Consider the following 24138-nt stretch of genomic DNA (forward strand, 5'->3'; position numbering starts at 1 on the left):
GGTCGGTGTTGATGATGATGATGATGATGATGATCCGCCATTGTTGATGCGGAAGCTTTTGTGATTTTTCCGATGAGTCGCCGGAAGAAACTTTCGTCAAGACATGATTTTTGTGATTTTGTGGGTTGTTTACTTGACCCAATATTTTAACGAATTCCAAATTGTTGGTTAAACCGAATTAAACCGGAACAGAGTAATATTCTTAATGGGGTGTTATTCGTCAGTGGATATTAATAGAGTCTAACTCTAAGAGCGAGCATGAGCAATTGAATAAGTGTAAGGATATGTCTTAAAAGTGATTAATTATTAAAATAGTGTAAGACAAAAGTACTGACTTTAAATGAGTATATGTAAAATAAAAAGGTGAAACGTAATAAACAAATTATCTGCGTTGTGGGAACACAGAGTTAACACTCGGATGTACATAAAAGTGGACTATTCTGATTATTTTGGATTTTTAAATTCTAACACCCAACCAAAAGATGTACCGATGTGTATGGCGGAAAAACGGCTTTTTCACCCCTAAACTATCTCTCTTTGGCTTATTGATCCCCTGAACTTTGTATTGTGCCAAAAACCTCATGAACTATTCTATATTTTGAATTACACAACAAAACAAATCAGGAATAATTACACAAATCGCTAAACACTGTTAGTCTTCTGTTAATGACAAGCTGACTAGGATGCCACATCATCAAGCAAAAACGACGTCGTTTAATACATCTTGCCCAACAAAAAAAATGACGTTTTTTTACAAATTGAATTGTAGATTATCAAAATTTGATCAGACCTGTTCAAGCAAAAAATATAATCTCTAACAAAACATCATATTGATTCCAAAATGCATAATCAAATAGAATCCAAAATTACATCATAATCTGAGTTTTACATCCAAAAATAAATCAAAATCCCAGATTTCATAAACTAAAACACCATTAATCCTTCATTCCCTGCAACAACAAGGAATATAAATTCAGACCTTAAACATATGAAATGAATACACAAACAGAGCATAAAATTAATACACAAACCTGACATGTTAGTCAATGACTTGGCTTTGAGTTGGTTGACTTGGTCCTTCACATCCATCTTCCGTGGTCTTCCCTTTGCCTTTCTTTGGAGGTATAACTCCAACATTTTTGCAGCTCCTTGTGAGATTGGAAAAGAAAAGACAAGAGGCACACAAGCAAAGACGAGAGGCACACAAGCAAAACCAAACTTTCAAACGAAGCCATTCAAAATCCAAATCGAAAATGCACTCGACTAACCCAGAATTCGAGCGCTTACCTCATTGAGCTCTGCAATCACTCCCCTCGCTCTCTCAAATCCGACACTTGATGTCGAACCCTAAACTAAAAAAAATCTCCAACCCTTATTCCTCTTTTCGATCGACTTTTGATTCACTCTTTGTCCCTCTCAAACCCAAAGCAAAGTATCTCCAATTGAAATTCGATGAACCCTAAACTAATAATATCCCCAAATCGATTTGCAAGGAAGACAAAGAAATGTTGGTGATGTCGTGTTATTTTGGTGTGTAAAACTTTGGATTAAAACGCGGTCGTTTAGAAAAATGACGTGGCATCCTCACATGTCATTTTGATTAAACACCGTCGTTTAAAAAAATGACGTGGCATCCTAGTCAACTCTGACGTAACGGAACAGTAACGGTGTAACACGATTTGTGGATTTAGTCCATAAATGTTTTGTTCATGGAGATAATTCAAACTTTAGCTTAGTTTATGTGGGTTTCGGCACAACACAAACTTAAAGGGATGAATACGCCAAAGTAAGTTAGTTTAGGGAGGAATAAGCAGTTTTCCTAACTCAAATCTAATGTTATTGGTTCTCAGATTGTAAATAGAAATTTCAAATCAAGTGTTATTGGTTCTCAGATTTCTAATATCTATATTAAAAGAGTTTAAAATCAAGTGTTTTTGGTTATCATATTTCTAATATCTATATTAAAAGACTTTGAAATCTAGTGTTATTGGTTATCATATTTACAATGATCAATTAAAGTTTCATGTTATTGGTTGTTTGACAGATTTTCACAAAATACAAATATTTTGATTTGAAAAGATATGAAGGAATCTGAAACTAATTTCATGTGTAAATTATATCAATCAAAATCCTACCTTCTACTCAAGATTTTCACTATCATATTTTTATAATTATAAAAATTCTTTTTTTTTTCCTTTCACGTCTTCTCTCCTTCTTCTCTCCTTCTGCTCGACAAAGTGTTCCCCAAAGTACTCTTTCAACTTCTTCTTTTTTTTGCTTCTTCTCTCTCGTGAATTGCGTATATATTCAAATAATCAAAAATCTCATTTATATGCATCATATACAATTGTAACTTGTGGTAGATTGACTTACGTGAAACAAACATTTTTTCTTTCACGTCTACGTCTTGTTTGGACTTTCTTCTCTCCTTCTTATTTCTTTTTCCCTTTCACGGTAAAGTCTATTTTTCTTCATCATTGTAGTCATGGCTAGTTACTTTGATTGAGAACAAAGTAAATCATTTGATTAAAAGTTTTGTTGGACTTCGATTAGATTATAAAAATCATTTGTTATTGACTTCAGTTCTGTTATAGAAAACCAAATGAGATCACACATCATTGAATAAACTTCCATGTATTTGACAAAATGAATAATGGTTCACTTTCAGTGAACCCAAAACATTTGAAATCTGATAGACTTTAACTCTAATGGAGTTAACTTTAACTTCACTAACCAATAACACCACCTAAATCAAAAGTCAATTTTGGAATGCGATTACTAAAAATGGGCCTAAAATTCATTTTTGATTTTGGGCCTAGTCTCGGAATTTCATAGAATTTTCTCGGATTTAAGAAAGGAAAAGAAGGAAATTTATATCCATGCATGTAAGAAAGTTTAAATTTAAAAACATTGTAATTATTATTATTATTATTATTTTAACTATAAAATTTAAAAACATATTGTAATTATATTGTAATCGTTACAGATTTTTCATAATGAAGAAACACGGAACCAAACCTTAGTTATGTTAGGGAAATAAGATAAGTATTGGGATCCATTTGGAGACCAGTTTGAAATGAATAAACTTTTGATAGTAACAACTGTTTTTGACCCAAGGAAGAACATGAAGTTTGCTCAGCTCTGTATTGAGACGCTTAATGGTAAAAATAGTGTCGATCCTACACATCTTTGTGATTCAGTCTTCTATATGTTAGAGAAGACAGTTTGTTACAAAGATGAAGAAGAAATCGTTATTCTCATTAATCTCTCTGTATCGTTTACATGATTGACTTATAGTGTCAAACAGAACATCCGGTTTACTCCGGTTTATAATAACAGAAAAATCAATCTGACTAAACCATATTAAACCATACTCTAATAGCCTCCCTCAAGATGGCAAGTAAATGGATTTTAGTGCCATCTTGCTTATAAGAGAACGAAAATGAGCTGGAAATAAAGGTTTAGTAAACACATCTGCAAGCTGTTCATCAGTCTTCACATGGAGAGTTTTGATCAGACCACTTACCACTTTATCCCTCACAATGTGGCAGTCTAACTCAACATGTTTGGTACGTTCGTGGAAAACTGCATTGTTAGCTATGTGAATAGCAGCAGTTGAATCACAGAAAAAGGGAACAGACCTCTCCTGAGGTGCACCAAACTCACGGAGAAGATTGACAAGCCAAGCAACTTCTCTGACTGCAAACTCCATGGCTCTGTATTCGGATTCTGCAGAGGAATGTGATGCAGTCTGTTGCTTTTTGGATTTCCAAGATATGAGGGACTTGCCTAGAAACATACAGAAACCTGAAGTTGATCTCCGAGAATCTGGACAAGAAGCCCAATCTGCATCCGTGAAAGCTTGTAACACCAAATCACAATCAGCAGAGTAGAATAAACCATCACCAATTGTACCTTTGACATAATGAAGTACTTTGTGAGCAGCTTTCATATGAGACTCTTTAGGAGCTGAAGTAAACTGACACAATTTGTTGACTGCATAGGTAATGTCTGGCCTGGTGATAGTTAGATACATCATCTTTCCTACTAATCTTCTGTAGGATGCAGGATCAGCCATAGGCGGTTCATCTCCATCTGAGACCAATTTAATACTAGGCTCCATCGGTATACTTGATGGTTTGCAGGCAAGAAGACCTGTTTCTTCAAGTAATCCTAAAGCATATTTGCGTTGGCAAACAAAAATACCTGAAGAATTACGAGCAATCTCCAAGCCAAGAAAGTACTGCAATGAGCCTAGATCCCTGAGCTTAAAAGCCTTTTGCAAATCTTCTTTTAGCTGAACAACCTCAGCATCATCATTACTTGTAATAATGATATCATCTACATACACAAGAACTGCAACATACTTCCCATTCACATTTCTCACAAAGAGAGTATGATCAACATGTGATTTCTGAAAACCAAGAGACATTAATGTGGCACTAAATTTTAGAAACCACTGTCTAGAGGCCTGCTTCAAACCATAGAGAGACTTTTGTAGTTTGCAGACTGCATTAGGTGGTAGAACTTCTCCTTCTTTTGTTGTATAGCCTGGTGGTAAAGTCATATATATCTCTTCTTCTAAATCACCATTCAAGAAGGCATTGGATATATCAAGTTGATGAAGACTCCACTTTTTAGCAGCTGCAACAGCTAAAAGAGTTTTCACAGTGGTCATCTTAGCTACAGGGGAGAAGGTATCAACAAAGTCAATTCCCTCTTGTTGTGTGTACCCCTTAGCCACCAATCGAGCCTTATAACGTTCTAAACTGCCATCAGCATTTAATTTCACCTTATATACCCATTTGCAACCTATAGCATGCTTATTCGAAGGTAAGGAACAAATCTTCCATGTCGCTGTACCCTCTAAAGCTTGTAACTCTGCATTCATAGCTTTAAGCCAGTCATCAGATCTTTTAGCCTGTGCAAAGGAAGTTGGTTCTGCATGCTTAGTGACATAACAAATATAAGCTCTGTAAGGTGTTGAAAGACCATCATAACTCATAAAATCTGATAAAGGATATTGAATACCCGAAGAAGACATATTGCAATAATAGTCTCGTAGATACTCTGGTGTTTTACTAACTCTCCGATTAGCTTCTTTTTGAGGAGCAGTACCCGCAGAAGGAACACTATTGGGAACATCATTCACCACTGTAGGAGATTCACTCACAACTACAGGAACAATATTAACAGGGACCACAATAGGATCCTCTGCAGGTACATCAATGCTTTTGAAGAAATCAGGTAGAGTAAAAGAATCACCTTTGTTAAAGGGAAAAATATCCTCATGAAAGACCACATTCCTAGAAACATGAATACTGTTTGTCTCCAAATCCAAAAGCTTGTATCCTTTAACTCCTGGTGGATAACCAAGAAAAATACATGGTTTGGCTCTTGGCTGGAACTTGTTTCTGTTTTTGGAAGATGTTGAACTGTAACTCAAACATCCAAAAACTCTAAAACCACTATAATCAGGTACCTTGGAAGTTAGAACTTCAATAGGTGACTTATCTTTGAGCAGAGGTGTCGGTAGTCGATTAATAAGGAAGACTGCCGTTAAAACACACTCTCCCCAGTATTCAATAGGAACATGAGACTGAAACATAAGGGATCGAGCAACATTTAAAATGTGCTGATGCTTCCTTTCGACAACAGAGTTCTGCTCTGGTGTTTCTGGACAAGAGAAGTAGTGAATGATACCCTTTGCCTTGAATAACTCCACAAACTTCAATTCTGGTGCATTGTCTGATCTTACACCTTTCACTGCAGTTTTATACTGTGTCTCAACCATCTTCAGAAAATCTGGAAAGATTGTTAGCACTTCACTTTTGTTTCTCAATAGATATAACCAAGTGATCCTAGTATGATCATCCACAATGGTTAAAAAATATCGATATCCATCATGTGTTGGCACTGCAAAAGGACCCCAGACATCAATGTGAACCAAGTCAAATGCAGAATCACAAACATTGTTCTTAGATTTAAACGGAAGATGCTTTTGTTTTGCAAGAGGACAAATGTTGCAATGAAAAGATCTTTTATTCCTTTGTTTAAAACCAAGTACATCTGTAATAATATCAGATTTTTCCATAGAAGGATGACCTAATCTGCTATGCCAGAGACTAGAATCAACAACAATGTTTGTAGAAAAAGTAATTTGATCTGCAGTATTGACAACACTCTGAACATCCAGAACATAGAGATTGGAAATTTGCTCTCCTCTACCAATCATCAGCCCCTTGATAGGATCATGTATAATGCATGAAGCCTCATCAAATGTCACTCTATATCCAAGATCTTTAGTCAACTGGCTGATACTCAGAAGATTCAGCCTAAAGTCAGGAATGTAAAGCACATTATTCAATATCAGAAACTCATTCAATTTTATTGTTCCAATACCAGTGATCTTAACACCAAAACCAGTTGGTAGAGTCACTGAATTATTCAAAGTTTCAGATAAACTCAGAAATAGAGCTTTATCATGACAGACATGATGTGTTGCTCCACTATCAATAATCCACGATTCAGGAGACAAAACATTACCTGTTGCTCTCAAAACTCCAACAAAACCAATAGTAGAAGAAGAGAAAGATATACCAGGTAAAGCTGTGATCAGAGCACCAGAAGAGGATGCAGGAGCAGGCGGTGCATTCTGAAGTTGTGAATTGAAGTAGGCAACAACACCATTGATCTGATCTTTGGTAAGAACTCTTGTAAGTCCAGTAAGTAAATCATTTGTAGCAGTCTCTGTCATTGCCAATTGAGCCACTACAGGTTTAACAGGAGCTGTGTGGTTGACAGTGAGAGTTTTATCTGCTTGATTCTTGTTTTTGTGCTTGAACCCCATCGGATACCCATGTATTTTATAGCATTTATCAACTGTGTGTCCTGTATATCCACAATGAGAACAAATAACCTTTTGTGGTTTAACATATGTTGCATTGACGGAAGGTTGAACTGATTCAGGAGCAGAGACATGAAAAGCCACTGCATTAGAAGGAGTAGGTGTGAAACTTCTTTGACTGTGATCCTGATCCAACAAATTGTAAATTTCTGCTAAGGAAGGAACATGCTTCTTCATTATGATTTGGCTTCTAATGACGGCATAAGATTCATTCAAGCCAGCCAAAAACTTAATAACACGAGCATGATCTCCTCTTTTATCCATAGCTTTACAACAGTCACATCTTTTGCATAACTTCACACAATCAGAAGCATCCAATTCATTCCATAGAGTTCTCAAAGTAGTATAATAAGTTGCAAGATCCATAGTACCCTGTTGAAGTGACCAAATCTGTTGAGACAACTGATAAGATCGCGGGAGATTAGTAATGTGATAACGAGTCAATAGATCATTCCATATCTCTGAGGCATCGTTGAAACGAAGAATACTCTTGTAAATTTGCTTCGACACTGAGTTCAATAACCAAGATTTCACCATGCTGTTACAACGAGACCAAATCCTGAACATAGAATCCGATTCAAGAGGTCTTGGAACAGATCCATCAATGAAAACTAGCTTGTTTTTCGCGTCTAAAGCTATCTTAATCGCAATTTGCCAATCATCATAATTCGTACCATCAAACACTTCAGAGACTATAGAAATACCAGGATTGTCGCTATTGCTTAAGTGATACGGAGAATGTATGCTATCATGCGATACAGTCACCGGAGTAGGATTGTGATTCCGATTAACAGGAGAACCTTCGGAAGAAGAAGAACCATCGTGATTAACCGATCTGCGAGCTGAAACAGGAACGCGGACCGTGCGACGAGTGATTTTGCGAGCTGGTGCCATCGGGAAAACAAGATTTCACGACGGAGATGAAAAACAAAGTGATCGATACAACAATTCTGGCGAACAAAACGCAGAAATTGATCGAAATCAATGAGAAAAGAAGAAGTCTAGGTCAAGATCGGATGGATTTTGAAGATCCATCGCTCTGATACCATGTTAGAGAAGACAGTTTGTTACAAAGATGAAGAAGAAATCGTTATTCTCATTAATCTCTCTGTATCGTTTACATGATTGACTTATAGTGTCAAACAGAACATCCGGTTTACTCCGGTTTATAATAACAGAAAAATCAATCTGACTAAACCATATTAAACCATACTCTAATACTATATTTTGACGAATTTGTTTGATGAGTATGGGTCGTGAACAAAATTGGTAGTGGTGAGTCGATGACATCTTTTCAATCCCAATTCGATATCATATTAATGAAAAAACTCTATATTAACGTATAAATATCTTTATGAATATTTAAAGAAATATCTTTTTCACTTATGTATAAATTTTATTTTCTGATAAGGATATAACCATTTATATTTTTTAAAAATATTAACAAATTTAAATTTGGCATATGACAACATCTAATATTTTAATTGACACGTGTTACAATCATTTGAGTTAGTAAATTTGAGAAAGCAAACTTTATAAAACAAGATAGCTTTTTAGATATTTGTATAAGTTTCATGAACGTAGTGGTTGACGAACATAACAAATGTCAAATATGCTGTAAAAAAAAAAAAAACAAATGTCAAATAATTTATTTTATTAATTAAAACATATCTTATTTATTTGATTAAACGAGGGGGTGTATAAAAATTAGCATATACAACGACATATAGGAAAAGTTGGATCAGGAGCATAACATATCAAATGACATCCTTTTTTGCACCCAAGACCCCATCGGTTCTCATCACGATGCAACGCAATCTGTGGAATTTCTTCCGATAATACACGCCTTGCTTCAACATTTTGTATAGTTATGATACACATCACTACAAAACCAAATTAACTTGTTGTTATAAACATAAAATTTGCATGTAGAGATTTTTAATTTTATTCACGCATGAAATAAAATTTTACCGAATGTAACAACAAAGAAGGCAACGAAAGCAAACTTCATTGATATTTTCTCCATTTTTTGTATTTTGTTGAGTATATTAAGTGAAAAATATTTTGAATATTGGTGTATGTTGTTGGTTTAGCTATTGTGAAACTGGTTTTATAGAACGGAGAAATGGTATTATTTTAGTAAGAACGATTTTCTAAATTAAGTAACCTGAAAAATAATAGGAAATAACCAAAAAACCACAAAGATATAATAATCCCTTTTTCTCAAAATATCTTGGTCAAAAACTTCACTAACAATCTTGCTAAAATACATTTTAGTGTCCTTAAATAATTTAATCAAAATGATTATCTTAGTAAGAAAATCCACCAAGATTTTCTACCAAAAAAAAACATCCACCAAGATTTGCAAATATACATTTTTTTCTAAAAGTATAATGGATCCAATAAATATTACTTTTTTTTTTTAAATATCCTGGTCAAATAATATATTTTTTTTCAAAATATCTTGGTCGAATAATAACAATCCACCAAGATTTGATAAAATACTTTTAGGAATTATTTTTTTCCCTCTCACATATTATCATTTTTTTATCAACAACTTTATTAGAATAGTTTATACAAACCAATGTTGAGAGATAATTTTTACATATGTGATAATATGCGTTTGAGCACGAACATTTAGTGCTAAATTATCCGTTTTTACATTCACACGTCGAGAAATCAAGGATAAAAAGAAAAAAAAATCAAACTCATCCTATTTTCTCTGAATCGTTTCTAGGTAAGAAAAGAATGATGGCCACTCCGCGGAGAAGACACCATCTTCTCCAAGTCTGAGTAGTCTGTAAAGAAACTTACTTCTCGCTTCTCTTGACCAATCATACGTCTCATAACCCAAACTAGTGCTTCTACTTTTGGGTGTAGACTTGTGAGATTTCGTCGAAGGTTGGCATCACCCATCGTTAGCTCGTCATCATCTGATAGTATATGGTCCAAGTCTGAGCAGTCTGTAAAGAAACTTACTTCTCGCTTCTCTTGACCAATCATACATCTCATAACCCAAACTAGTGCTTCTACTTTTGGGTGTAGACTTGTGAGATTTCGTCGAAGGTTGGCAGCACCCATCGTTAGCTCGTCATCATCTGATAGTATACAGAACCATCCTAAACCCGAGAAGTTGGCACTCTCTTTCCAAGAGTCATCAATGAAACATCGATACCTTGTAGAATTTATAACCTTTGACCCAGCTATCTTAGAGGACGGCAAATCATTAACCACATCCATTTGGGTTAAAATTCAAGCATTTGTAAAATTTATTCATAAAAAAAACTGTTACATCAAGGGTCCGATAGCTAACATTAACCCATTAACAACTTACATGATTTTTTTCTTATTGAGAGATAAATCCGATTAGGCGGGAAAAAAGATTGTTTGGTTTACTCTTGAGAGTTAGGAACCACAAAAACCCCAGCTTTGGGCTTCTGGTTTTGCAAATGTTCGAATATAAACAAAAGACTAGACCGATATTATACATAAGTTTCACTAATTCGCAGTTCTACAAAAGTATCATAAGTTCATTATCCATACGAGAGCAGAAAGCTTGCAAAGTACATAGATTTTGTCTCTTGCCAGATTATCAATCACCACCAACTTGACGTTTCCACGAGTCTTCCACGATCAGTTCATCGACTCCCCATTCTTCGAAACTGATTCAAAATCATACGCAAGTCAAGAAAAGAACATATCAAAATGAAAGAAGAGCTTAAAAACAGTTAATATAACTAATACAATCTCACCTCCCATCAGGTAAATATCGTCTAATGGTAAATGGAATCTTCCTTTGCCTAAGCTCTTTCATCGCAATCTTAAGCCAAGTCATAAATTAAATCAGCTCAAATGTTCATATACATATATCTAAGTTTACTGACAAATCAAACAAGTCGAAAAAAACAAGAAGAAAAAGGCAACACACCTCAAGTGGATCAGTCTCACCCTCCAGCTCAACCATGACAGGAGCATTCATGCTGTATCAGCCAAAAACATTACATAGAATCAAACTTTCCGAGCCAACTTAACGGTTAATGAACAAGGGGATAGAAACAGACCTAATCTGCAAAGCGCGAGTGCCGAGGATACGTGCACGTTCATACTTGGTCATAAACTTGGACGTTTTACGTGGACGTTGCACAGGTTCTGTTTCAACCTTATCTTCTGTTTCCATAGGCTCACCATTAACATCATCGTTCTCCTTGATATCAGCATCTTCCTCTACTCCTTCCTACTCACACCAAATTCTAATCAATAACAGAACGTAGTAATGAGCAACATCAATGCATCTTCTACAAAAACTGAAATTGTAGCTTACTTCGATCTCAGGCTCAACTGGCTCATCCTCATATCTGCAATAGAATCACCACATAACATCAACAATTTGAATCACCAATGAAAAAGATTCAAACAAAGTCCCAAAAAATAGCTATTTCTCAAATCTCAATCAACCGAGCATGAAATTAGGGTTTTCTAGCTAAAAAATCGATTAGAATCAATACTACGATGCCAAAACAAACAATTTATGTCAATTGAAGAAAAATTTCAGCGAAGAATCTTGTTGATAGACTCTCAATTTAGAAAAAATCGATCCAATTCCTCTCAATCGTTTACGATTCATCGAGAAGAAGACATAATCCATTGAAATCGATCACAAAATGATGCAAACATAGGAAGGTGAGAGAGAGAAGTAGAGAATATACCCCAAGTCATCGACTTCGTTGTAATCTTCGTCAGCCATTAAAGTCGATTTGAGAAATCGCTCTCGTCTGCTCTCGATAAACCCTAACGATCGATGCAAATTACCGAATGACGTGAATCTGTGAAATTGACAACTGATAATGAAATTTCTATTTCCGGTTTACTTATTCGGCTTAATAAACCGTATTTCGGACCATTTAAATTCAAGCCCAATTTAAAGCCCACAATTTTTTTTATTTTTTTTTATGAAAAAGTTAAAAACAGAGTCCCAAACAAACGTTTACACAACTCTGCCTAGCTTATACGAAAGAAGAAGCTTATTGAGTGATGAAAACATCCAAATACTCACCACTTTGGATGTTTTAACAGTGCCGGTTTCGTAGCAGCGATCTTCCTCGTGATGTTCATGGTAAAGGACGACGCATTAAAAGACTAATGTTTTTTTTCCCCATTGTTTCCATGTATGTACGCAGGTTATAAGATATCATGTCATGTCTAGCCCCGACTCACATAGGTAGGACGGAAGTGCAACGGCCCGGAGCTTCTTTTTTCGTTCTTATTAGTTTCTGCATCGCTGTTATGTGTCTAAACAAAGGGATACAGTATCTGCGGCTGCGAACTGGACCACCAACTTGTGGCTTACCTTGGATGGGTTCACAAAACTGCATCAGGTAGCAAAGGCGGTGCAAAAGTGAGTCTGTCTCTTCGAAGCTCAATGTCTTCTCATCCAAATCAAGATCCAAAATCCAAATGTAATAAACTTACTGCATTTTTTATTTGTGTCATCAAAGTATTGTGTATATTTTTCACTTGTTTAAAGACTTAAAAGTTTACACCAGGACTTGAGTGCATAATTGCTTATGATTCCATATTCACATGTATGAGAAATTAGAAAAACAAGTTTGCATAGTTGATTATGCTATTATCCACACTATTCCACGATCTAGTAGACTCTGCCAAAGACAAACAAGCTTGTAAAACAAATAAACTGGGAATACATAACATACCTCTTCACCGTAAAGGCATCATCGATCATAAGTCTGCTGCCTCTTTACCGTATAATATTACTTGTGCAACTTCTCAGCAATGACCTCCTTAAAAAATGTAATGAGGCCTTGAAAAACAACCTTCCCCCTAAGGGTACTGCTCCAAATCCATCACAAGATTAGGTTCTGCAACTTCTCAGCGATGACCTCCTTAGTTTTTTTCTGAGCTTTAAAAGCTTCCAAACCCGTTTTAATTTCTGCATCTTTTTCTTGCCTCTGCATAATTTCACCATAGTTCGGTCAGGTGATTTCATTCACCAAACTCGAAAAGCCAAAACCGAGCTCTCTACTGAGCAAACACCATATCTCATATAAAAATTTATAGAACAACCCCCGACTTACCGAACGCCCACCAAAATACAAGAATGGCTCGATAATACCTTCAAATACAATTTAAGAAGCGGAACTTCTTTGATTCCTTGTTATCTTTGAACTTTTAAAACTCTTTCTTCTAAAATCTTTTTAGTATATAAAAACAAAGTACAATGAGAGTTTACAAATCTTCCATAGTTCTACTAACTCAAAATCTAATCCTGTGAACTCAATTCATGTAAGACACAATTCTGTAATTCTTTTTCTGTTTCAATTAAAAAGAAAAAAATCCGAACGATAATCATGGTGATAAATCACAAGATTATATCATCTTGAACACTAACATTAAGAGTCTTATTCTGGAGAACAATGCTTCCAATGACTGCAACTTCATCTTCTACAGTTACAGCCTCACCTGCAGAAACAAATTAATCAGAAAAAAATAACGAATAATTTGTTGAACAAAAAGCTTTAAGAAAAACAATGAAGTTACCAAGAATGGTAATCCCAAGCCTCTCATTGTAATCTCCACTAGCTTGAACTCTTGACCATCTACCTATAGAAGATTTCCATCCAATAATTGAGTTTATAACAACAGCATTGTCCTGCATTTAACCAGAGTAGAACATTAAACAACAAATCTTTTGGATTCATTACAAGAAGAACATTCTAAACACCGATTCAAATTACCTTGATTTCAACATCGTCTAAGATTATGCAGCTAATAAGCCTTACACCAGGTCCAACACGAACGTTTGCTGAGATCGACACATTTGGACCAATCTTGTTCCGAGGAATTTAAGTGGGTCATTTGCAAATTATATGAGAAGTTTAACTAGAATTCATGAGATAGAACAAAGAAATTTACCTTCGCGGTTGGATGCAGTTTTACGGATGGGTGAATATAAACATCACCAATTATATTCGGTTTCCTATTAGTACCATCTCCTGAAGCTAAAATATGAGGCGATGTTTGGCGGAATTGGGAAAGATATAAAGCCGAGCATTTCAAAGATTTCCTGTTTAAAGCAATTTCTTAGCACGAGTAATCCAAGAACGTCTGAAACAATTATTACCACCAACTTACCCCGGAGTCTTAATTTGTTCCCAGAAATCCTTATTCTCATATGTGTATAGTTGCTTCTTTCCAGCAAGAGGTGACAATATATCTTGATCTAATCTCACAAAATCCGCAGGAACAGACCTTGTAGCAGATTGGTAGTTGCTAGCTGCCAATTTAAAGTGATTACACAATGAATAATTTAAGAAAAGACCAAAAGAATTATGTAAATGAAGAAGCAGATCTCTAATGGATAATAATGTAAGTCTCTGAGAGAGGCTTATAATGAATACTCACATGTGTCTCTTATTTGGCTATATACTTCTTCAATGGCATTGAAGATATCAGAGGTAAACACATAGACACCACAGTTTATCAAGTCACTGACCTGCATTGAGTAGATAACAAGGAAATTTTATAAGCTAATCAAATTTCAGAGCCAGTGAAAGAAATAAGAAAGCACGATAGTTTAGCAGATAATTACGAAAGTCTCGGGCTTCTCTGTATAATGCAGGAGTTCTTTAGTATCAGGATCAGCTATCAATTCTCCAAATTGGCTGGCTGCTTCTGCAGAAACCTGAAGTGAAAAAGCGATATTCATGAATCCTTGATCTTTATGTTTATTCCCTTAGTGACATCTAAAATAACCGATCAGGACAGCAAACCTTGATTACTAGCATAGTTCCAATACCACCATATCTTCGATGTGCGTCTACGAAAAGTAGTGAAGTTACATCAAAGTAAGAAAATGAAAACGGTGATGCAGATTTAAGATTTTAAAGCGAGTTACCAAGTATGCCTTGAAGAGGGAAAGAACAGCAAACATCACAGTTCAGGAGGAAAACATTTGACTGTTCAATATGACAGAAAAAAAAGTTAGCAGATGAATCAGGAAAACAAATGACTGATAAAGCATAAAACTAAAGTTGGGCTTTTCATCAGAAATCAAACCGGTTTTTCTTCCATAATTCTATCACGAAAGTAATAAAGAGCACCAGCCGAACCATGTGGTTTATCTTCTTTCAAGTATCTACATAACGAGAACACACATAAGAAGGTTTCACATTGGAAACCAAAAACAAAAAACACAAGTGCTACAACTTACCGGACTGGAATTTTCAGCTCGTTAGATATTGAAGAGACATACAAAGCGAATTCTCGTTCCTCGTAAAATCCAATCAAAAAAATCTGAGCAAGATTTGATATCTGTCCATGTCAAATAAATAAAACACTAATATGAGCAATCAAACATTACAAAGTTGAGAACTTTCCTAAGTTTTCTTTCAGCCTTAAGAAACAAACAAAAGTTCAAAACTTTGAAACTACAAAATCATACAACAACAAGAAACTTTTCCAAAGTGTAGAGCTTTTGTCTCAAATTCCAATAACAAAGTTAAGACTAGTACTAAATTGGAACAAACCTAGATTAAGACAAACAATCCAAGTCAAATCAAAACTTGTTATAAGCAATCCACATTTCAAAGTTGACAACTTTCATAGCTTTCTTGAGTAAAAAGTTCAAAACTCGAATCACACAATACAAGTACTAAATTGGAACAAACCCATGTTTAATATTTCTCAAGGATCAAAACAAGAAATTGCAAAAGAACAAACCTTTTTACAAGCAGAAATAGGATGATGAATCATAGGTTGACCAGCCAAAGGAATCAGTGGTTTCGGTGTATTGAACGATAATGGGCGAAATCGAGTTCCTAAATCAATCCACATTAGCAAAAAAACCAAAACCAAAACCAAAATTCATGTTTTGAAAATAGAATTCGAGATCCAAAAGAGAATGTTAACCTTTGGTCGGACCACCAACCATGATCACGGCGACGACTTTCTCCTCCGACATGTCAATTCAAAAAAGCCTAGATTCGTAAAACACGACGATGATCTGATTTTGTATTAAAAGGTGGTATCTTTGTAGTCGGATATTCCCAAGTTTTTTGAACTAAAGTTGAAAAACAGAGAAATGAGAATGGAGCCTTTTGACCAAAAAAAAAAAAAAAAAAGAGAATGGAGCCTAAAAAAAAAACTTGTTTTTGATTTTGATAGTCATAAAGCACACGTCTTTTTTATTCTTGCGTTTGTTAGCGTTTTATAATTGCGTTTGTGTTTAGCACATAATCGAGGTTGCGTCTGAAAGAATCGAAAAAGAGTAAAAAAAAAACAGAGGAAATTAGTGAAATGACCAAACTTTATGAATCTTGAAGCGGTTTCTTCTATAGCTTCAGATTAGTCTCGAGTCCACTTGTCTCTCTCTGAACTAGTGAACTTCATCAATGTAAATTTCAATCCTTTCTTCTTAATGGGTTCCTTTGATTTTATTCTTCAGTGAAATGTGGTTTCTGATTTATCTTCTTGTCAGTGAAACCCTAGTAATTGCCAAGTGAGGATTTTGCTGGGCAAGAAATTAGGGTTTTTGGAGGTTTTGTAACTTACTAGAGAGTGTAAAAGATGGAAGTTTTAGGTTCATCTGATTGCAATTTAGAGATTTTAGAAACTCTATCAGACGATGCGATTCAGGAGATTACTGAAAGCTACGACGGATTTTTCAGTTCTGTTGAGTCTCTCATCGCTGGTACTGGAGATTCCTTTGTTGAAGATGAGTTTGTGTCGCATGTGTATTGTCTCTGCAAGTATGGGCTTGATTCTCTTGTTCGTGATCACTTTCTTAGATCACTTGAGGTACTCTATATTAAACTTTCTTTTAGATTAAAGTTTGAGTCTTGGAGCTTCCTGATTTTGTACCACTTAGTAGCTGCTCTGTTATGAGGTAGACTGGTGTAGAGTAAAAGTGGAAGAAGTATGTTTGTTCTCTTATGGACATTTGTTTTGTTTCAGCAAGCTTTTGAGAAGGGAGGTGCATCTAGTTTTTGGCAACATTTTGATGCTTATAGTGAGAAGAAACTTACTGTAAGAAGAAGATACACATACGCTTGGTTGATGCTTTGTTTGCTATAGAAATATTCTGAAATTGACTTTTAGTTTTGACTAAAAATGGATGGTTTTGGGCAGAATTATGGAGAGGAGATTCAGGCAGTGTTATGCAAGGCTTTGGAAGAAATTTCTGTTGAAAAGCAGTATCATGAGAAGTGTCTGTCCATAGTGGTTCATGCTTTGCAGTCGTATAAAGAACAGTCATCAGTGGATAGACAAACCTCAGATACAGAAAGAGTTCATCTTTTTTCGAGATTCCAGTCAATGTTGTCTTCAACTCTGATGACTACTCTTCCTCAGTATTTTCCTGGTATACCCATCTTTGATAGCTTGCTCTTTTGTTGATTTGCGATGTCGTTTGATTTAAATGACCAATTGGGGTTGTAGTGTGTTCTTTCGTAATTATCAATGTTATTTTTCTGGTTTGATTGCTTGGAAGTTTGTTCAATCATTAGTTCATTACCCTCATATTGTTCCTCTCTTTATTATGTTCTTAGAAATACTCCACTGGTATTTTAAGGAAAGGCTGGAGGAGTTAAGTGCAATCATGGATGGAGATGGTATTGGAGAACAAGAGGATGATTGCATGGATTTGGACGAGAAGCTGAGATATAAAAACGGAGAAATGGATGTTGATGAAGGCTATTCCCAAGGAAAACGTTTGGGACATGACAAGTTGGTGAAGAACATTGGGAAGGTGGTCCGTGACCTTAGAAGCATTGGATTTACATCTATGGCCGAAAATGCTTATGCTTCTGCCATCTTTTTACTTCTTAAGGTATTTTTTATGCATCAGATCTGCCTCACTGAGAGTTATAACACTGTATCTGTAGTCAGCATACATATAACTTGTAACCTGTTTGGCTATGTTATACTGCAGGCGAAAGTCCATGATCTGGCTGGTGACGATTACAGGACTTCTGTTTTGGAATCAATCAAAGAATGGATTCAGGTAGTTTTTGCTGGTGAGATTCTCACTGCACCATCAGATTAGTTTGGTAATTTGGAGATTCCTGACATCTTAATTTCTCTTTTCAGACAGTCCCTCTACAGTTTCTTAATGCACTTCTTTCTTATCTTGGTGATTCCGTAAGTTATGGTACCACATCGTCTGACCTCAAGTCTCCTCTGGCTTGTTGCCCATCTCCAAGCTTTTCCAAAGTGGTGACTCCTTCCGAAGGAATTGTTAGGTGGAAATTACGGCTAGAATATTTTGCATATGAGACACTGCAAGATTTAAGGATAGCCAAACTTTTTGAGATAATTGTTGATTATCCTGAGAGGTATTTTCTTTTCTGATAGTACTTTTTTTTTCCTCTCCATATATTTCACTTGAGACCCAATTCAAATACTGCATTTCGTCGAAATATCTTGCATCTCTCTGATGGAAATATTTTTGATGCAACAGTTCTCCTGCCATTGAAGACTTAAAACAGTGTCTTGAATATACTGGGCAGCATTCTAAGCTAGTTGAATCTTTTATTACTTCTTTGAAATATCGTTTGCTCACTGCTGGTGCCTCAACCAATGATATATTACATCAGTATGTGTCGACTATTAAAGCCCTTCGAGCAATAGACCCAGCTGGTGTATTTCTGGAAGCAGTGGGTGAACCAATTAGAGACTATTTACGGGGACGGAAAGACACCATTAAATGTATTGTCACTATGCTTACAGATGGAAGTGGAGGGAATGCAAATGGTTCCGGAAACCCTGGGGATAGTCTTCTTGAAGAATTAATGAGGGATGAAGAAAGTCAAGAGAACGTAGGTTTTGACGATGATTTCCACACTGATGATAAGCAAGCCTGGCTCAATGCTTCCCGGTATCCTTCTGTTGTATATATTTTTGGTTATCATCTTGCACCACATTGAATTTTTCTGACACCTTTTTTAATGTGCTTTGTCCTCAGTTGGGAACCGGACCCTGTCGAGGCTGATCCTTTAAAAGGTAGCCTCAGACAGAGGAAGGTAGACATACTTGGAATGCTTGTTGATATAATTGGATCTAAAGAGCAACTAGTAAATGAATATCGTGTTATGCTTGCGGAAAAGCTTCTCAACAAGACTGATTATGACATTGACACTGAGATACGCACTGTTGAACTTCTCAAGGCAAGCTCTATTATGTCCCTCTTAAGTTTGACTTGCCAAACTATTGGATTGTTTCTATAGTGTTGAATCTAACTTTACCTTCTCTTATTATGTCAATAGATACATTTTGGAGAAGCCAGTATGCAAAGATGTGAGATAATGCTGAACGACTTAATTGATTCTAAGAGAGTGAACACTAACATTAAAAAGGCATCTCAAACAGGTTATGTTTCTGAATTGTTCTCAATTTTACTCATGCAAGGTAGGTTCTTGTCTGATTCTTTTACTTGGTATTTGTGTCCATTGCTTGTGTTTAGGCGCTGGGTTAAGAGAGAATGAGCTTTCTGTTGATACTCTTACCTCAACGATACTTTCAACCAACTTCTGGCCACCAATTCAGGTATCCATACATTCTTCCCTCTGATTTTGCATCCATTATGTCATACGTAAAATATACACATTTGAGGCTTATAGATTCTTGTGATTGCTTCCATTCACTGATTAGAAGAGGAATTTCAGGATGAACCTCTAGAGCTACCTGGACCTATCGACAAGCTGCTATCAGATTATGCCAATCGATATCATGAAATCAAGACCCCTCGTAAACTACTTTGGAAGAAAAATCTTGGCACTGTCAAGGTACATCTAGTGTAGATACTTAAGTGAATGATTCATGTTTTCACTTAAGTGAATGATTCATGTTTTCACTTAAGTGAATGATTCATGTTTTCGAGTATTACTGGTGTATGCATCTCTCTGAAATGGCTTTGATGGATTCAGTTGGAGTTGCAATTTGAAGACAGAGCTTTGCAGTTCACTGTCTCCCCCACACATGCTGCCATTATCATGCAATTTCAAGAAAAGAAAAGGTAAATTGCAAGAATCAATCAATAAGGATATTTCATATTCCAGATGTTTACTGAACTCATGTAATCTTTCAGTTGGACCTATAAAGATCTTGCTGCAGTCATTGGAATACCCATTGACGCATTAAACCGAAGAGTAAACTTCTGGATAAGCAAGGTATATACTGTAATTGTAGTCTCCTGCTTTAAACCGTTCATTTTGAGGAAAACCTTATATGCAAGTTTCCTGCACTTAGGGAGTTCTGAAAGAATCAACAGGAGCAAACTCAGATTCCAATGTGTTAACGCTCGTTGAATCCATAACTGATTCTGGAAAGAACGAAGGCGAGGAGGAGCTTCTAACAGGTGAAGAAGAGAGTGAAACATCGATTGCTTCTGTGGAAGATCAGCTTCGCAAAGAAATGACGATATACGAGGTATGTAAAATGCTTAGGAAACTTTTTCATTCTCCAGAAATATAAAACCTAAACAATAATAAACCATGTTTCAGAAATTCATCATGGGAATGCTCACAAATTTTGGTAGCATGGCACTAGAACGAATCCATAACACTCTCAAGGTAACAATCTGACATCAACCTAACTGATTTTACAACGTTGTTGTCTTGATCATTGATCATTGACTGATTTTACAACGTTGTTGTCTTGATCATTGCTCTGTTTTTTTTTTGTTGTAGATGTTTTGTGTGGCTGATCCTTCTTATGACAAGTCACTGCAACAGCTTCAGAGCTTTCTTTCTGGTTTGGTTTCTGAAGAGAAACTAGAGTTTAGAGATGGAATGTATTTGCTAAAGAAGTAGAACAACTCTTTCCATGTGTTAGACTATAACTAGTTTTGTCTATTGTTGTATCAAGAATCAAGATCCTTTTATTTTCTTAATGAAATCTCATACTGTTCTCAAGTGATAAACAATTACTACTGTTTCTTTGACTCCACAATCATTTCCTTAACGACACAATTCTGTAATTAGAGATTGACCATTAGGTTCTTGACCAAAAGTTCCACGCGCGTAAGGGCTCGGTACTAGGAGCACTCCGGTTCAAGCTTTTGTCCATGTACATGTAAAATCTTTATAAATTAATAATGTTGTGATCATGATATTTTGTTAATTTGTAGTGATATTAATTTATCTATAAATAATATTTATAAATTTATAGTATGTGTAAATGAATTTATAGAAAGTTTTGTTTTAATTTTTAAAACTATTTTAAAAAATATGAGTTAATTTGATCTAAAAAAAATTAATGTTTGGATGTTATAAATTTTGTAGTTTTAGGCTTGATCATTTAATATTTAGAAAAAAAAACCAATTTTTTGGACAATGAATAACAAATATTACAGAATTCACATATTCAACGATATATATAAATTCAAATTTATAAATAATAACATCAATTGTTGTATTTGAACAGTTTACACGACTATTGAAATAAAAATTATGCATATTCGAAATTTGAAAACTTACAAAAATTGTTTGATATTTTTTTGTAAAAAAAAACACTAAAGATATTATATATATATATATATATATATGTAAATTTATATGATTATTAATTTATGATATTATTGGGACCATATTTTTATACAGAAATTTTTTAAAAAATTATTACCTCATTCTTTTATCAAAATTTGGTTTATTTTTACACTATTTCGATTCAGAACAAACAAAATTTATTAATTTATCGTATTTATTAATTTATCGAAGATTAATTTATAGAGGTTTTACTATATTCCTAATCAATCCACATCGCAAAATTACACTAGTGAACTCGAAGACAGAAAATTTTAGAAAATAAAGAAAAGAAGATAAGAGAGATCCAAAGAGATAAGAATAACATTAAAGTTCAAAGTTCAAACCCATGTCTCGGTATTGGTATGACGACGAATTGACTTTAAAATTTTCTTCCCTTCCCTTCTTCTTTGGTCATCTTTTGTCAAATTCGTTTCCATCATTACACAAAAAGCATGGAACTTCAAGTCCTTGTTCGTCCAATCTTCTTCTTCTTCCTCTTGACAAGTTTACAACAATCTTCTTCTGCTCGGATTCTTATAATCTCTAAGCCTGATAGACACGACTACGCCGCAAGTGCTCGTTGGCTTGTCTCTCAGAATTCTTGGGGTGTTCTTAGGTATCTCAATCTCGTCTCTTTCTACTTATCTTGCTTCTCAAGTTTAGATGATAGATTTTGGGTCTCTCTCAATAATTAGGACCTTTATAGGGCTGTTTTTAGCAGATTCAATCCAATCATTGATAAAAGATTGAATCTTTTTGAATTTGAAATTGATTATGGATATATCTTACATAAAGTTGGTAGCTTTTTAGAAGATTGAATCATATCATTGATGATAGTATCGATGAACTTTGTTGGGTTCTTGAGATTTGCTTTGGGATTTGGCAAAAAAATCAAGTACTGTTGTGTTCCTGAGATTTGGTATAGGTTTACTTCGTCAAGTTTGATTCTTTTGAAATTGAAATTGATTTGAGAGTTCAGATTTGACGCAAGGAGACACATTTGGTCACTCTATACACTATAGTTACCCGAGATCTTAATTAGTGAAAGAGATTGTTGCAAGAGTCTGTGTTTATGAATTGTTGCATTGTTGTTAACTTGTTATTAGCAAGGTAGTGTGAGTGTAACAAGGTTCGATTACTAATTCATTTTTTCGGTGATTGGATTCTTCTTGCAGCACACTATCCGTTGATCATGAAGGCGCTCCCTTCGGGTAATCTTGTTTTCCATGAATCATATGTGTTTTCTTGGTCTTTGTGATTTTACATTTCAAACCTATGAAAGTTTTCTTACATTGACTCGACTTAATGTTCGAGCTCCATCCATTGATCAATTTTCGAAACCTCAGAAAATATTGATGTGCTCTTTTTAAAAATCATCGGTATAGCTTGACATTATTGAGATATTGGTTTTTATTTGCAGGAATGTTGTATCGTTTAGTGATGGTTTACCCGAGAAAGGCAGCGGTATACCATACTTTTACTTAACAACTCTTGATCCAACTGCAAGAAACGCACTAAAAGACCAGAGAGCTTCACTCGCAATCAGTGAATCTCCCGTTGGAACTTGTAAAAGAGATCCAATGAATCCTACTTGCTCTAAACTAACCCTTACCGGAAAGGTACATGACTGCAAAACCCGAGTTTTCTTATCAACATGACAAAGAAAATGTTTGTAAAATGCTTTGGTCTTTATCTTATAATGTTTCAGTTACTGATATTGGATGAAGCATCTGAAGAAGCAGAAGTAGCCAAAAAAGCTTTATTCACAAAGCATCCAGAGATGATAGGTGATTAAATGTTTCTCTCATCTCTAACATACAAATTCATGATAACTCTTATTATTGTGTGATGATTATATCGGTTTTTGTTTTGCAGATTGGCCTGAGGATCATGATTTCCGCTTTTTCAAACTCGATATCATCGATATATTTCTGATCAATTGGTATGGTGGAGCTAAACCTATCACTGTAGATGAATACCTTCATGCCAAGTTGTAAGTACAATGCGTGAACCCTTTTAAAAACATCGGTAATCTCTGAGAAACCGAACAATGAAAAATTTCGAATCTTACGCTACTTCGCATTTGATCTCTTAAATCTTTTTAATTGTTTTCAGGATCAAAGTCGCTTCCTTTTTATAACAACTCACCGGAATCAAGCAAATGGTGAAGCAAGAAGATGTATATTGGATACACAATAAAATGTGTGTAATTATTTCTGTAAATGACTCTTTGTTTTGGACATGATAGATTTTAAAATCTCCTGTAAATTACCACAAAGCAATTTCAAGGTATCAATGGATAAAACTTGCAGAGTGTACATTTATATAATTTGTTATTTAAAACTAAAAGGAACCGAATAAATATTGACTCAAACCGGAAATTATGCAATTGAACCAAACAAAATTCATCAACTCCAATCGATACCAAAATCGGTTTTCATTTTTTCAACTACATCAATAAACCAACTAAATCGAATTGAACCGAAACGTAAAAAAAAGAATTGAATCCAACATTTTAAAAAAAATGAAACTAGAAATTTATGCAATTGAACCAAGTTGGAGTCAAACTCAAAACCATATCAGAAATCTAATGCAATCGAACCAAACTAATACCATCAACTCGAACCGAAACCAAATTCTGTTTTTCATCAAAAATCAAACAAACCAAATTCATAAAAAAATTTATGATTCTAA

General features: G+C 35.0%; 5 protein-coding genes and 1 long non-coding RNA gene across 7 annotated transcripts; 2 read left to right on the forward strand and 4 right to left on the reverse strand.

Annotated features, from left to right (window-relative positions):
- Window positions 1–806: 806 nt before the first annotated feature.
- Window positions 807–1512, reverse strand: LOC110230204. The gene is made up of 3 exons (XR_002333333.1): window positions 1288–1512; window positions 1032–1148; window positions 807–950 (listed from the first exon to the last, which is right to left on the reverse strand). It is a non-coding gene; the product is annotated as an uncharacterized LOC110230204 (long non-coding RNA).
- A 7040-nt stretch (window positions 1513–8552) lies between these two features.
- On the reverse strand, window positions 8553–9209 carry LOC9321830. Its single transcript, XM_002885718.2, has 2 exons — window positions 8879–9209; window positions 8553–8790 (listed from the first exon to the last, which is right to left on the reverse strand). Exons 1-2 carry the CDS (start codon window positions 8931–8933, stop codon window positions 8615–8617), a joined length of 231 nt encoding a protein of 76 aa, XP_002885764.1. The 5' UTR covers window positions 8934–9209; the 3' UTR covers window positions 8553–8614.
- A 1156-nt stretch (window positions 9210–10365) lies between these two features.
- On the reverse strand, window positions 10366–11744 carry LOC9321831 (DNA-directed RNA polymerases II, IV and V subunit 6A). Its single transcript, XM_002885719.2, has 6 exons — window positions 11614–11744; window positions 11229–11262; window positions 10969–11141; window positions 10836–10887; window positions 10660–10727; window positions 10366–10569 (listed from the first exon to the last, which is right to left on the reverse strand). Exons 1-6 carry the CDS (start codon window positions 11649–11651, stop codon window positions 10500–10502), a joined length of 435 nt encoding a protein of 144 aa, XP_002885765.1. The 5' UTR covers window positions 11652–11744; the 3' UTR covers window positions 10366–10499.
- Window positions 11745–13102: 1358 nt separating this feature from the next.
- Window positions 13103–16023, reverse strand: LOC9321832 (mannose-1-phosphate guanyltransferase alpha). Its single transcript, XM_002885720.2, has 13 exons — window positions 15833–16023; window positions 15644–15741; window positions 15135–15235; window positions 14981–15059; window positions 14820–14880; window positions 14695–14741; window positions 14514–14606; window positions 14327–14417; window positions 14057–14198; window positions 13838–13988; window positions 13660–13752; window positions 13463–13574; window positions 13103–13384 (listed from the first exon to the last, which is right to left on the reverse strand). The coding sequence occupies exons 1-13, from the start codon at window positions 15882–15884 to the stop codon at window positions 13284–13286; spliced, it is 1221 nt and encodes a 406-aa protein (XP_002885766.1). The 5' UTR covers window positions 15885–16023; the 3' UTR covers window positions 13103–13283.
- Window positions 16024–16202: 179 nt separating this feature from the next.
- LOC9321833 (anaphase-promoting complex subunit 2) lies at window positions 16203–20833 on the forward strand. The gene is made up of 16 exons (XM_021032392.1): window positions 16203–16720; window positions 16877–16948; window positions 17051–17282; window positions 17470–17750; window positions 17853–17924; window positions 18011–18255; window positions 18381–18797; window positions 18885–19086; window positions 19186–19288; window positions 19383–19465; window positions 19585–19704; window positions 19846–19934; window positions 20007–20088; window positions 20168–20347; window positions 20422–20490; window positions 20608–20833. Exons 1-16 carry the CDS (start codon window positions 16490–16492, stop codon window positions 20728–20730), a joined length of 2601 nt encoding a protein of 866 aa, XP_020888051.1. The 5' UTR covers window positions 16203–16489; the 3' UTR covers window positions 20731–20833.
- An 883-nt stretch (window positions 20834–21716) lies between these two features.
- Window positions 21717–23768, forward strand: LOC9319722 (protein CREG1). Of its 2 annotated transcripts, none has more exons than XM_021033625.1 (6): window positions 21717–22060; window positions 22620–22655; window positions 22865–23063; window positions 23153–23231; window positions 23320–23472; window positions 23560–23768. In XM_021033625.1, exons 1-5 carry the CDS (start codon window positions 21897–21899, stop codon window positions 23439–23441), a joined length of 600 nt encoding a protein of 199 aa, XP_020889284.1. In that variant the 5' UTR covers window positions 21717–21896; the 3' UTR covers window positions 23442–23472; window positions 23560–23768. The 2 variants fall into 2 exon arrangements, with proteins under 2 accessions (XP_020889284.1, XP_020889283.1); XM_021033624.1 differs by having other exon boundaries at window positions 23320–23437.
- Window positions 23769–24138: the final 370 nt, after the last annotated feature.

The sequence above is a fragment of the Arabidopsis lyrata genome (assembly GCF_000004255.2).
Source record: "Arabidopsis lyrata subsp. lyrata unplaced genomic scaffold ARALYscaffold_3, whole genome shotgun sequence".
NCBI classification, from domain to species: domain Eukaryota; kingdom Viridiplantae; phylum Streptophyta; class Magnoliopsida; order Brassicales; family Brassicaceae; genus Arabidopsis; species Arabidopsis lyrata.